The 15,384-nt window shown below is 36.5% G+C and overlaps 1 protein-coding gene across 4 annotated transcripts in view; it reads right to left on the reverse strand.

The window, feature by feature from the left end:
- Nucleotides 1-489: 489 nt before the first annotated feature.
- TM9SF2 (transmembrane 9 superfamily member 2) overlaps nucleotides 490-15,384 on the reverse strand; it is a 66,092-nt gene continuing 51,197 nt past the window's right edge. For all 4 annotated transcript variants that reach the window (XM_063618954.1, XM_063618955.1, XM_055244191.2 and 1 more), the window contains 6 exons: nucleotides 14,941-14,998; nucleotides 11,827-11,986; nucleotides 9,708-9,859; nucleotides 8,508-8,619; nucleotides 4,656-4,827; nucleotides 490-1,190 (listed from right to left, as the gene is read on the reverse strand). In XM_063618954.1, the coding sequence (XP_063475024.1) occupies nucleotides 1,123-1,190; nucleotides 4,656-4,827; nucleotides 8,508-8,619; nucleotides 9,708-9,859; nucleotides 11,827-11,986; nucleotides 14,941-14,998 (722 nt within the window). In that variant the 3' untranslated portion in view covers nucleotides 490-1,122. The remainder of the gene's footprint in view (nucleotides 1,191-4,655; nucleotides 4,828-8,507; nucleotides 8,620-9,707; nucleotides 9,860-11,826; nucleotides 11,987-14,940; nucleotides 14,999-15,384) is intronic.

Below are 15,384 nucleotides of genomic sequence, written 5' to 3' on the forward strand. Positions count from 1 at the left end.
CCATTCCTATATTCTACATAAATGGATTTCAATTAGTCAGACGAATGTGAAAGACAGTGCATTTCTTAACTTTTAGAAGTAAAACTGTTTGTGAAATCTAAACTAAAACAATGAAATCATAAAGATGAAGACGTGCTAGTCACTGCTAATGTACAGGTAATAAAACCTGACTTAAAATACTTTATTTTGAAAAATAAGTCAAAAATAGAAACTCCTTAACGACAATGTAGTAAGGCCCACCTTAAGTACTTGCAGGTAATTCGTCTGTCTAGATATGCATGACTCAACCTCCTCTACTGCCTCACAGTGAACATTTTAGACAATGCCTTACACAGTGAAATTCCATTCAGATCAAAACTCAGAAAGTGTTACATTAACAAAATCCAGTAAAATCTGATAAAATAGTATAAGTCATTTCAAAACACCTTGGTAAGTAGATCTGTATTTACAGAACCTCCTTGAATATATAATAGGTAATGATGCAATGAAGACATTTTTATAATATTTATTAAGATAACAAATTTATAAATTGAAAGACTCAGAGGCACATAGTTTAAAAGGCCAATACCATGGGAATAATGAAGTCAACACAGAAAAGTAAGAAGATATGAACAGTTACAACCAATACAAGATTTTCTTTAAAAGCCACATTCCCCTGGTGAACACATCATAGGAATCATCCTTCAAAATTACCATGATAAAAAGTTATTTCCTTCAAAGAAAAATAATTCTTTCCGCCTGCCGAGCCTAGAAAATCCTATTTACAATGCAGTGTCCTGCCTTTCATCAGTATTATTTAATATGGCCTCCTCTATTCTGCCATTAGAAGTATGGAAAATTTTATAGCTACTGTATTTACAAATGCACATAATATTTAAATTTGCTCTTCATTGAGAACAACCGAATATATACTTAATCAAATCACAATACAAATGCTTTATAGTGTTGAAGACACATCTTATGGGGGAAAGGTGTATGGGAAGAGGTTTATTTAGAATTATGGTGTTTCTGAAGGATTACTAGGCCAATAATTCTGATAAAACTCAAGGTAGTCACAAAAACAGGTCTTTGTTGATGAAGAGTTTAATTTATTTCTGTTTTAACTGGACACACTGGACTTCTTCAGTCAACCTTCACCACACTGTATATTTTGGTAACAAACCAAAAGCATGCAAAGAAGCCAATTGTTCCTATAAGAGAAAAAATAAAAATAAACCCCTTTTCAAAGGAAGTGTCATATTTTACACAAAAATACAGACTTACAATGATTGGTTCCTTAAAAAAGTTGCAAAACTATAAACTATTACCCACCAGGAATATACTACAGATCTATGAGCACGTCTGAAAAATATATGACCACCTCAAATCAAGTTTCTTACAAAAATTGGTAGAACTTTTTTCTACTATAAGATTACCTAAGCTTTCTATAATACACATTATTTTCCTTACTACATAGAAAAGACTGAAGGATGTCAACTGTCCTTTCCTATTTAAGAATATTTTATAACAAAATGGAAAACGCTACTAGAATTTTTTAAGGTATGAGATGAATACATTAACACAGGTTCAAATAATGATTAAATGGGGATATTTTCTAAGTACAGTTATTGGAAGTTATCAGTCTTCAAAGAATTATAATAACTCAGTAAGTTTTTACAAAATGTTAAAAGTGACATGATTAGGATAATAACAAAAATGCATCCTAGCTGAAAATGAGAGACAGCATGGTAGCAGAGAACAGAGCAGCTCTGTCACGAACTGTGTGTGTTATCCTTGGGCAAGTCCACTGACATCTCCAAGCCCATTTATCATATTAACTAGGGAGAAATTTATCTGCTCTCATTGCCTCCACAGACTGTTCTGTAGAGTAAATGAGGTAATTCATGAAAACAATGTATGGCTTGATTTTCAGGTATCAGTCTAGATCCCAAAGACTTTGAATGCTAGATGGGGACACTCTTTCAATGAGACAAAAATGAGGTTCGAAGGGGTTAAGTGACTGTCTCATGGTCACATGGATGGTACTTGTGGCCAGAATTCAAATGCGTTTTTTCTGACTTCAAGCATAGTACTCCTTGCACACGCACACATAAGGGGCTATAAATAATCCTTGTATAAATTTTACATTTAAAGTCCCAATGGTTTTCAGCATTGTTTTAAATGCAGTACTCTGAGAAAATATTAAAGGAGATTTTCTAAATCAAGAGACTATACATGGGACATTACTGTGGGAAATTACAAACATCATTATATCCATCCTTACACTGTACATGTATTGAGGCCCTACTATATGCAAAGCACTATGTGTGTTTTGGAGGACATACAAATACACTTTTTGCATAGTCAAAAGGATTATTATTCAGGCTGGGGCTGGGGTTAATTTCAGAAAAGCAATAATGAAAACTCAATATATTTATATAACTTTGTACTTACCTGCATAAATTTCAAGATGACAAACAATATTTTAAGATGAGAAGAACATTTAATCACTATCCAGGCAACTCTAAGAAACTTAAGTTTAGTTACTTAATTTTGTTCTTAATATGGAATATATGTACGTTCTAAAAGTGGCGTCTTTCCTTTTGTGACAGAATAATTGTTTTGTAAAATGGATTGACTTAAATACAATAAAATGGCATTGCTTTGGAGTACTGAAGCATCTACCATATTCTATTTTAGAGAAAGGTAAGGCATTTAAAGGACTCACTACTCCCTTATCCAGAACCGTTCCACCTGTTCACTAAAGGAAAAATAAAATTGCAGAAAGTGAAACACACTATAAGTCACTGGTTTAACTGGTTGGTTCAATTTGATATGGCTCCATAATTCAGATTACAAAATTCAACTCTGAATGAATGAAAATATAACACTTTAAAAACCAAAATCAGCTGGGCGCAGTGGCTCATGTCCAATCCGAGCACTTTGGGAGGCCGAGGCAGGCAGATCATCTGAGGTCAGGGGTTCGAGACCAGCCTGGCCAACATGGTGAAACCCCGTCTCTAATAAAAATACAAAAATTAGCCGGGCGCAGTGGCGGGCACCTGTAGTCCCATCTACTTGGGAGGCTGAGGCAGGAGAATCGCTCGAACCTGGGAGGCAGAGGTTGTAGTGAGCTAAGATTGTACCACTGCACTCCAGCCTGGGTGATAAGAGTGAGACTCCATTAAAAAAAAAAAAAAAAAATTGGCCGGGTGCGGTGGCTCACACCTATAATCCCAGCACTTTGGGAGGCCGAGGCAAGAGGATCATGAGGTCAGGAATCGAGACCATCCTGGCTAACACGGTGATACCCCATCTCTACTAAAAATACAAAAAATTAGCCGGGCGTGGTGGTGGGCGCCTGTAGTCCCAGCTACTCGGGAGGCTGAGGCAGGAGAATAGCATGAACCCGGGAGGCAGAGTTTGCAGTGAGCTGAGATTGTGCCACTGCACTCCAGCCTGGGCGATAGAGTGAGACTCTGTCTCAAAAAAAAATAAAATAAAGAAAAATAAAAATCAATAAAATTTAAGTGATGGTTAAGCTATCATTTTCTGTATCATATGTCTGGAAAAACAACAGATATTCACAATGATTGTTATTTTTTGTGTGTAGGCTAGGAATAAATTATTCTCTATATGCATTTACGGACACACAGTGCACAAAAACAGTCATTCCTTGTTTCACTGGCTACTGCTGTTTTATAGATGATTTATTAAAATTTACAGCTCTGCACCTAAATTTATCACGCAGCACTAAGACACGCACCCCACCATGTCTGATCAATGACCTGGAATACAGAATCGATGGAAGTGCCTTAAGCCTGAGAGAGCAGCAGAGGCCCTTCAAAACCCGATTCCAGGCTCTGAAATGCTAACAGATGAGTGAAAGGGAGAACAGTTTTAAGTGGGGGAAAAAAAAATTTTTTTTTTCTTTTTTCTTTTTGGCTCCTGCATTTTCTTCCATAACATGCATGATGAGCTAAAATTTTAGATGCACACTTCGTGCAGTATTACTTGTGACAAAGAAAGGTGCTATAATTCCTTTTTTAAGTTCAGTCACTCACGTGACAAATGTTTACCAAGCACCCTGGGCTGTGAGATACAGAAAACTTTTATCTAGTTGGATAGAGAAGATATATACATATATAAAATTAATACCAATAAAATACACACTATATCCTATTCAATGCTTGAATTTTAAAGTGGAGATAAAAGCTTCTAGATTAAGGAATGTCCCATTATCTTTCCTTGATATCCCCTACCTACTCTCAGTCTCATCTTGACTTCACCTCCTCAATCTCTACTTACTCGTAAACTTAAGTCACTATAGCTTCTACCCTATTTCTGAAGTGGCAAAAAAAAAAAAAAAAAAAAAAAAAAGACTGTGTGTACCTTTAAGAGGTTAACAGAGGAAAACCATGAGCTGTACTGGCCCACGCATCCCTGAACCTTTACCACAACTATGACCCTGTTTAGCCTTCTTCCCCTAGCTTCTGTTTCATCATCTTTATGCAACTCACAGGTGGGCAGACCCAACTATGCCTAGTTGTGCTGAGGACTAAATATGGGAGCACTAACAGAATAAGCCTTCATGGGTTTTTAAAAAGACAAACATTTATAAATTATTTGTCTAAAAACTTACAAAATAAAAATAATCACTTAAATTCTAATTTTACCTGTAAAAAGAAAGAAGATCAAAACCATTATCATGGTATAGCCAAAGTACAGAATTGTGCTTGCTGTTCCTGTGATCTGCAGTTTTGAAAAGAAGTAGTGTATTGCATATATTAAGAAATAAACTGCAGTAAAGCCGCTGGTAAGGAATGAACGCCATTGCCAATGATAATCCTAGGTAGTAAAGAAAAAAGAACAAGAATTACATTCCAATTAATAGATAAGATGTAGCTTACTAAGGTTCAAAGCAAGCATAATAAATGAGACAGTCCCCAATCTAATTTCTGCTATCAGTTCCAGGGTCTTTCTCCTATTGAACTTCACCCATTCCACTCTCCTCACTAAAGGTGCTAAGAAGCACCCACTGTCTTTGGTGGGGCTGCTTAAAAACTGGCTAAAAATGTGTGGAAGCAGCTTAAACTGTTTATGAATAATAAAGCATTAGGCTGTATTTCAAAATGTATTCTTCCCAAAGAAAAGCGATGCGCAAATAGCTTACAACTTACTCACAGGGCTTGACATTAATATTACTTGTATTAAAGTCTGGTCAACTCTGTGTTAGGAAGAAGATTATTCTATTAAGGCCTGGTTGGAATCCAATTTCAGTTATTACTAACATAATTTAAACAAGGCAGATGATTAAAATAGCTCTTCTGCTTTTAAGTGGCTTATAGCTTAACAGAAGATCTTTTAAAAGAGAACACTTCACTCTCTCTTGCCCTTTGGAATATGTGAAAAACAAATATATTCGAAAAGCAAACTAAGACTAGAAAATCCTAAATACACACACACACACACACACACACACACACACACACAAATGCAACAGCTAATCAACAAATGCAGCAAAATTGCAGGGTATAAGATCAACATACAAAAGTCGGTTTTGTTTTTACACACCAGCAATGAGCAATCTGAGAAGGAAATTTAAAAACCCAATTCCATTTAAAATAGCACCCAAAATAAAAAAATACCTAGGAATAAATTCAACCAAGGAAGTGGAAGACTTGCACAATGAAAACTCTAAAATTCTGCTGAAAGAAATGACAGAAGACCTAGGCAAATGAAAAGACGTCCTGTGTTTACGTACTGTTAGACTTAACACTGTGAAGACAGCAACACTCTTCAAAATGATCTACAGATCCAATGTAATCCCTATCATAATTCCAATAATCCAATGATTCCATTTTTGCAGACTGGAAAAGTTAATCCTCAAATTCAAATGGCATTGCAAGGGGCTCCAAATAGTCAAAACAATTATAAAAAAGAGCAAAGCTGGAGGACTCAGCCTTTTTGATTTCAAAACTTACTACAAAGCCACAGTAATCAAAATAGTGTGGTACAGGCCTAAGGGCAGCATATAGACCACTGGAATAGTATTGAGAGTCCAGAAATAAACCCATACATCTATGGTCAATTGATTTTTGACAAGATTGCCAAGACCATTAAATGAGGAAAGAACAGCCTCTTCAACAAATGGTGCTGGATAACTGGATATCCACATGTCAAATAATGTAGCTGGACACTACATCACATAAAATACAAAAGCTAACTCAAAGTAGATCAATGACTTAAATACACGAGGTAAAGCTATAAAACTTAGAAGAAAACGTGGGGGTAAATCTTCATAACCTTGATTTTGGCAATAATTCTTTTTTTGGTGGGGGGATGGGGTAGGGGAGAGGGTCTCACTGTGTTGCCCAGGTTCTGGAGTGCAGTGGTGCAATCATGGCTCACTGAAGTCTAGACCTCCTGGGCTCAAGTGATCCTTCCACCTCAGCTTCCCAAGTAAGCCACCATGCCCAGCTAATTTTGTTATTTTTTATAAAGACAAGATCTCACTATGCTGCCCAGACTGGTCTCAAAATCCTGGGCTCAAGCGATCCTCCTGCCTCAGCCTTCCAAAGTGTTGGGATTACAGATAGGTGTGAACTACCACACTCAGCCCTAATTTGACAATAATTCTTAGATATGACACCAAAAGCATAAGCAACAGAAGAAAAAAAACAGATAAATTTGACCTCATCAAAATTTAAAACTTTTGTGCAAAGACATTATCAAGAAAGTGAAAAGGATAACCTATAGAACCGGAACTGCAAATAACAATCTGATAAAGATCTACTATTCAGAATAAATAAATAAACTCTTACAACTCAACAGAAAGACAAATTTAAAAATAGGCAAAGGACTCGAATAGCTATTTCTCCAAAGAAGATATACAAATGGCTAACAAACACAAATACAAATGCTCATCATTAGTCATTGTGGAAATGCAAATCAAAACCAGAATGAGACACCGCTTCACACCCATGAGGACAGCTACAACTTTTTCAAAAATGGAAGGTAAATGTTGGCAAAGATGCGGAGAATTGGAACCTTTGTACACCACTGCCAGTGGGAACGTAAAACAGCACAACCACTGTGGAAAAGTCTGGCAGTTCCTCAAAAAATTGAACAGAACTACCATATGACCCAGTGATTCCACTCCTAGAGATATACCTCAAAACCAAAAACAGGTACTCAAACGAACACTTGTACATGAACGTTCACAGCAGCACTATTCACAACAGCCAAAAAGTAGAAACAATACAAATGCCCACCAATGGATAAATGGATAAACAAATTTATCGTTCTGCCATAAAAAGGAATGAAGTGGCCAGGTGCCGTGGGACCATCCTGGTTAAGACAGTGAAACCCCGTCTCTACTAAAAATACAAAAAGAAATTAGCTGGGCATGGTGGTGGGTGCCTGTAGTCCCAGCTACTCAGGAGGCTGACGCAGGAGAACAGCGTGAACCTGGGAGGCGGAGCTTGCAGTGAGCTGAGATCACGCCACTGCACTCCAGCCTGGGCAGCAGAGCGAGACTCCGTCTCAAAAAAAAAAAAAAAAAGGAAAAAAAAAAAAAGAAAAAAAAAAAAAAGGAATGAAGTACCACTATACATGCCACAATATGATGAACCCTGAAAACATGCTAAGTCAAAGAAGCCACACACAAAAGGTCACACATTATATGATTCAATTTGTAAGAAATGTCTGAACAGGCACAACAGACAGAAAGCAGACCGTTGGCTGCTAAGGCCTGGGGGAAGTGAGGAATGAGGAGCAACTGCTTACCAAGTATAGGGCTTTAATTAGGGGTGACAAAGATATTCTGGAACTGAACAGAGGTGGTGGTGGTGCAACATTGTAAATGCAGTTAAGTGCCATTAAACTGTCCACTTCAAAATGGTTCATTTTCTGTTATGTAAATTTAACCTCCATTTTTTGAATAACACACTAAGTTTAATAAAGTTAGATTTTCCTCCAATATAGACAATAAATATTAAATAATAGATTTAACACAACCTAAATCTTTAAAATTGAATTCTACCTATTACATAAGGATACTATCATTTTGGTGCTGCCATGAATAGAACTCATTACAATGTGATTATAGAAACTTTTTAATGAACTTTCTTACTAGTTTACTTTTATTAAATTTTCAGTCTAAAATTTTTTTGTATTTTTTAATGTATTATTTTATATTCTTTTATCTCAGGCATGATATAAATATTTGTATCACAAAAGTATTAATTTTTAAGTCAGTTAAAAAACAACAGTAAAAAGCACAACATACTATTCTCAGAAAATTAACAAGTTAAAGTCTCTAATAGTAATTTCTAACTAAATATACTGAACTGGGATATCTTAATCCTAAAGAAGGTTGCATTTGATTTAGGAATACAGGTCAACGTCTATCATAATAAACATACATCTACAGAAATTATTTTAATTAATAATATACAAATTGCAATATGCCAAAGTTATAAATACTGTCTACAAATTAACATTAAGTAAATACTGGTAATACATACCTCTGCACATAGGTGGAAATAGCAAAGAAGTATAGTTGCTTCAGAACAGGTAATAACCAAAATGATAAACACCAGAAATAGGAAGCCAAACATGTAATACATCTGGTGTGACCTATAATCAAACACGTCAAGAAGAAACTATAAATACTTTCAATCTGACGCAATACATAACACAATCTCTTCACTCTTCTTGAACTGAAAAGGTTTGCTTTTTCTCTCAACTAACCAAACAAGACGAATTATCATAGGTTGGGATGGTGATGGGGTGGGGAAGGGGAGGAGTAGGAAGGATAATGTCAGTATCACTGACTTTACCTTCCTGCTCAGGGAGGCCTGTAACTTCTACTTATTTACATATGGCTAGTCTACTCATCTCCTGGTGAGCCAGAGATATTTGATAAAAACTGACTGAAAAGGCAGAGCCAACTAAGAATAGGTAACCGTTTCTTATCACGTATAATAAAACCAGTTGAATTTGGAAAATTAGTATAACGATTGAGAAGCAAAGATATGTTCTAATCGCTAAAAAGCTCAAATTTAGTTCTAACTTTCTGTAACCTCCAACCTTGGTATTTTCTGTGACATACGTCAATGTGATCCAATAACAATCATGATATAACACTATATATAGATATACACACACACACAGAACGGCTCAAAATGACTATTATGAGTTTTTACATGTGAACAAGCAATCGGAGAATGAAGGCATCTGAGAATTGCAAAGGACTCTGCAGGTCATCTAGACCAATCCCTTCACCAATCCCCTCCAACAAGTGCTCAGAGGATCTTCTCTGAACAGTGCAGATTAGTTAGGGACATAGGTTTGGAGAAACTTCAGTGAATTTTCTGTCACAGGGTTGCTGTGTAACACAGGCAAATCACTCAACTTACAAAGCCTCATTTACAGCTCTGTAAAATAGGGATAACACTCACCTCACAGAGTTCTGAGAATGAAGTAATAAGAATTAAGGAAGAGTAAGAATTAACAAGCCTTGAATTCATATTATACTAGCTGTTATCAATATTGTTCTTCTTCCCACATAGAAAAGATAAAAATAAGCTTTTGGCTTTTAAGATCTCTGGTTACTGAAGAACTGCTTACATTTATAGGATACAAATAGTAACCCATATAAACAAACAAAAAGCAATATTACATATAATGGTAATGAGAATGAGAGGACTTTGTCCTTAGCTTACCAAATACTATTCAGAATGAAGAATAGCTGTATAAAGATGCAGCCAAAGGGCAAAATCCCTCCCATGATAATACCAGGCAAGGGCTTCGTGTAGAATGACTGTTCAGGAATCTGACGTGGAATCTGATTGGTTCGAACTGGGTGTTCAATGGCCTTCAGTAAAGAAAGGAAGGCAGAATTCATAATTATGTATCTGTCTTAAATATTCTTCTCCGCACAAGATTATTTACCTGCTTTTTTTCAGCTTCCATGCTGTCACTAATGGCAATAAAGTCTACTTAAGACATCAAACTGAAATTTGTCTTTAGAAGCCATCAACCAGGTACCATCAGGTACAATACTCAGTCTGTCTACTGGAACAAGTTAATACTGTCTCCAGCAGTGATCCACTGACTAATGGCTTTAGACACAGGAAAAAGTACACAGGAGATAAGAGAATACTTGGAAAATAATAGTTAATAAAAAGGTAGAGTAAGGCTTTTCATTTTCATTACATATGTAGTGTAAGAAATCAGCTGGTTCTGGAATTTTGGTCCATGTATTTTATTTGGAGGTGGGCAATGTCATCTTTATCAAAATTGCTCAATTTTACTAAGACTTAAGAACATGAAAACAAAAATGAATGGCTGTATGAAGCTTTACGACCATAAGGAGTTGGTGATGTTCTCGACTATTCTCCCTTTCATGACACACTACGTGGCGGTATAAAAATCAGTGGAACCTAAAGTACACAAGCAGCCACGAGGGGGGAAGACGGTACAGATGAAGAAAGTCATTTTCTTGTACGAAAGCTCAAAAATATCCTTCTATAGTTTTTGTGATGATAAACCAAAATTTAAAACTTGGTATTTTCATTAAGACCATACTTCCGCAGACTAGATTATTATTTTACATGTAGATACATGAGTATACAGGAAGAGAATCATGTATATCAACTTTTATTTATTTCCCAGGCTAATATTAAATAGAAATACTATAAACTTCAACCCAGCAAAGTTTTGGAATTTCAAGTAATTGTTTAATCAATGTAATTAAAAAATTCAAACCCTGTCAGTTCACTACTTCTGAGGTATAAAGTCATAAATTAAACAAAATGCCGAAGAAGTTTAAAAAAATCCTTCAGCAGCCAGGCATGAAAGTGCAGTGGAGGCTGTGGAACAGTGCCAGCTTCCGCCAGGGCCTTCCGGGTCCTGCTCACAAAGCGTACTAACCACACAGTCTTTCTTTTACCCTGCGGACTTGATATTTTCAGGAAAGGACAGGGATACTGAAGTGTGGTTAGAGAAGGATACCGATGAGACGGAAGAATAAGTTTTTTTTTTTCCTTTTAGCCTGAGGGCAGGAGTGGGCAGCAAAGTGAGAGAAGGCCGACTGGAGGGTGAGAGACAAACTGGAGGAAGGACTGAAACCTGATTATAATCTTCCTTAAAATCCAGTATTAGCAGGGAAGCAGATACAATTTATTTCCAGCAGTTACAATTTATTTCAAAGCTACATATCAACCACAAACATTTGCTACTCTTACTCTGCAGCTACTTTTCTTCTAGTGACTTCTTCTCTGCTTACTTAGTTAAGCTTTATGCACTTTGGGAGGCTGAGGCAGGTGGATCACCTGAGGTCAGGAGTTCAAGACCAGCCTGGACAACATGATGAAACCTTGTCTCCACTAAAAATACAAAAATTAGCTGGGTGTGGTGGCACATGCCTGTAATCCCAACTACTCGGGAGGCTGAGGCAGGAAAATCGCTTTAACCCCGAAGGCGGAGGTTGCAGTGAGCTGAGATGGCGCCACTGCACTCCAGCCTGGGTGACAGAATGAAACTCCATCTCTAAATGAATGAATGAATGAATGAATGAATGTTTTCATTAGTTTATATCAGCATTTCTTTCCCAATTAATCTACATTAGCTTCTCTTTACTTAAAAAACTTTGAAACCTAAGTTTAGATCTGTAACCTCCACCACGCCCCTAAATAATACTATTTTAAAAATATTCTATGAAATCCAGATCCTAAAGGACAAGTTGACATCTTTACACACTTTTATGATATCTTTTGAGATGGCATATGTTAATTTCTGCAGCTAAAATTCACCTGAATAAGTTAACAGCTATAAACTTACATTCTTCTTAAAACCAAAGTATGCACCAATAAACGTCAGAGGCACAGATATGCAGAACCAAAGGGCCAATATGGCAACCAATGTCCCAAAAGGAATAGCTGCTGAAGATCCTTCTCCCCAGAGGATCAGATTCATTATAAAGAAGTCAGCAAATACAATCCTGAAAGACACAACAGGCTTTTGGGTAAAACCAGAGATAACAAAATGCAACAGTAGTATGTAATTAATATTACAACTTCTATGTTTCTAATATATATATACAAAGAAAGTGGAATTGCTGCATCACAGGATGTGTGAATGTAAAACTTGACTAGAAACTACCCAATTGCTCTTCAGATTGGCTTTGCCTAACTTAAACTCCTCCCAGCAGCCTATGAAAGTCAGTTTTTTACATGTTTTCATTACACTTGGAATTGTCAATTCTGTTGTTTTAATTTGTATTTCCTATTGAAAACTGCAGCAGGCGTCTGGTGTTTGCCAGCTTTTTTGGTTTTACCTTCTGTGATGGGCTGCTGACATCCACTGCTCGGTTTTCATTTGACCTGCATGTCTTACCAAGTCATGTATATGAGTTATTTACATATTCTACTTACTAATTCCTTGCTAAATATCTTGTCACAGTCTGTGGCTTTTTTTGAACCCAGACATCTAAATGTGTGTAGTTAATTTCCATTCAGTCTTTCTTCTGAATACATTTTTAAAAATATGGTTGTAATCATACAATAATCACTGTACTTCCCCCACATAGTTTTTAAGTGCAACCACTTTCCCTTTTATCCTTTGTGCACTCTGCTTAAGAGAAGAAAGCCTTCTCTAACCTGGGATCATGAAGATGCTCTTCCATATTTTCACACAGTAGTTACGCCTGGTGCATTTAGGTTTGACTCCACCTAGGACTGACGACTTTCTCCCTTCATGAAGAGGATCAGCTGTCCCAGCATCACTTATCTAACAGTTCCTCTGGCTCATGGTGCCACATCTAGCACGCTGCCATGGATACAGGGCCTACTTCTGTATTCTCCATCCCAGCAGCCCCTGGACTCTCCAAACACTTTCACAATGCTTGATCTTTTCATTAAGAAACATGGCGAATTTCCATCTCTTTCGAGTTAATAATCTTGTAGGCTTGTCATATGGATTGTGCATACTTTGAGAGGTTACTTCAGGTACTGTATGGGTTTTCTGTGAATAGAGCCCTCTTCCAGCACAACTACCACTAGCATTAAAACATTTAACTGGTTAATGGTGCTGTTAAGGATCCTGGAATATTAGTTGATACCTAGCCATTCTGCCAAACTCTTTTTATTAATTCTACAAGTTTTACAGTTAAAATGTGTTGGTGTTCTTTGTATACAAATAATGTCATCTATAAATAATAAGATGAAATCCACCTTTTTGTTTCCTCCTTTAGTGTGAACAGAACTTAAATAACAAGCCATGAAAGAGATTTACTGAGAATGTCCCTAGTGTTTTATTATCAGTGATGTTGGTTCTGAATTAGAGATAAGATTCTTTTTAAAAGAAGGAAATATTTCTCTATAAATTTTTTTTAAAACCTGAAAACAATGCTCAATATTATCAAAGGCCACTCTACTGCATCTGTTGCAGTAATTATACGCAGGTGTTTATTTATGTAGAATTGTATGACTAGATTTCCTGTTATTAAATGATCCTTCTATTCCTAGGTGAACACCAAGTCCTCCTGCCCCTGAATACTTGAGTTCTTAGCACGCTCTATTCACCTGCTGGTTAACACCCACTGTTAAGAATAGGATGAAGAATATCAATCACAGAAGGGTTGATCAGAGACATAAAAGAAGAACCAGCACAGGATAATTTTTATGAAGCCAAAAAAGGAAGGAGTTTCAAGGAGAAGGTATTCCAATGTTAGACAATACAGAGAAGCAGAGAGAGGGAAAATGGTTTCTGGATTTGAAAATGGGAACATTATTGGTAAACTTAAAAGTTTCAGTAAAATGATGGAGAAAAATACGAATGACATGGCTTTACACTGTAAATGTTTACTGAGAAAATAAGAAAGGAGTATAGACTTTTTTTTAAGACACTTTGTTGGGAATAGAAAAGAAATGAGATGGAAATAAGAGGGGAAGATGCTTATGATCTCTTTTTAGGGGAGACATGAGCATATTTGGAGGAATAAAAGAACCACATAAGCAGAACATGTGAGAAGGGAGCAATGGAAGATGTGTGAGATTGGAGGGAGAGGTGCCTGAAAAGCAAGATTTGGAGATTCTGCAGGAAATCACAGTCTTGGTAAGAAAGGACACCTTCGTGAGTTGACAGAGGGAAAGAAAACAAAGGACATGGCTTGAGAAAAGCATTGAAATTTGAATAGAACCAATAACTGAAAAGAATGTGAATCTTCGGTGGAGGTGATAGAATATTTATCCCAAATGTGTATTAAAATGCTGCTGCCATCATGCTTGCATTTCTAGTCTGCAAATGGAACAGTTCTGGTTTCTAGACTTCATCATCTTTGGCTTTCTTTATTGCTGTAGCCTGTTCATGTGTCAGTTCTTGCCCACCAGAAATGTGCAGGTTTGGGAGGAAGTGGGTTCTGTTTCTAGGACCAGAACCACTTCAGATAATTGAGAGGAGAAGCAGTTCCAGAGAGTGAAGGATTTTTGTTTTGTTTTGGATTTGTGATGGCTGCTTATTTTTTATTTTTGGTGTATATTACTTTACTTAATGGAATAAACTCTAAAAAATGGCAATGCTTTAGATAAAAATGGGAAAACATATGCTTGCCTGAACTATCTTCAGGATTCCTTCCTGTGCCTGGGTCAAAAGCTTTAAATGCAGCCTACAGAACAACATGTCAGACTGACCACTAAAAACCAAGAAATAGAGAGACTTTGAAGAGAAAGAATTAAAACATTTCTCATGTCTAAAGGTATTTTCCCCAGATAAGACATGTGGTAATCATTTGGCAAATGTTTATAAAATACTTACTTTACCCCTTTTCAAAAATTAAATTTACTTAATTCTTAGGTACATGATTTAGAGACACAGAGGATTAAAGACTCAACAACTAAAAATTTGGGGACTAACATGTAACTATGTTAAAAAGCAATTCTTGAAAAATTCACTTACCCAGGACAAAGAAATGATGTTAATAAAACATTTGTTTTCCACTTCTCACCTCCAAAGGCTATAGAAGAAAACAAAAGTGGTATAAATACAGATTTTCTTTAAAGCAAACCAAATATCCACATTACAAGTCTGATACTTGCCAAACTGTCAGACAGCACTGAGTACTCATTCCTAGAAAATGGTACTAGCAAATATGATGTGATATTCCCTTATTAAATAATCCAAATCTGAGACATACAGCATGGGATTCCCTAGATAAGTCCTGCTCTAGAGAATCAGAGGCAAGTCATCAAGATCAGTTCTTCTTTTCCCCTCACAACCAAAAGAATCCTTAAATCCTGAGCCAGTATCAATCAATGGGCCTAGGCACAGGAAGGGCACACGGGATTCTCACTTATCTTGCAGTCAGTTTCAGAATTTGTTATACAACTAGGAACCGTCAAG

Source organism: Symphalangus syndactylus, chromosome 15 (genome assembly GCF_028878055.3).
Source record: "Symphalangus syndactylus isolate Jambi chromosome 15, NHGRI_mSymSyn1-v2.1_pri, whole genome shotgun sequence".
Classification (NCBI taxonomy): Eukaryota; Metazoa; Chordata; class Mammalia; order Primates; family Hylobatidae; genus Symphalangus; species Symphalangus syndactylus.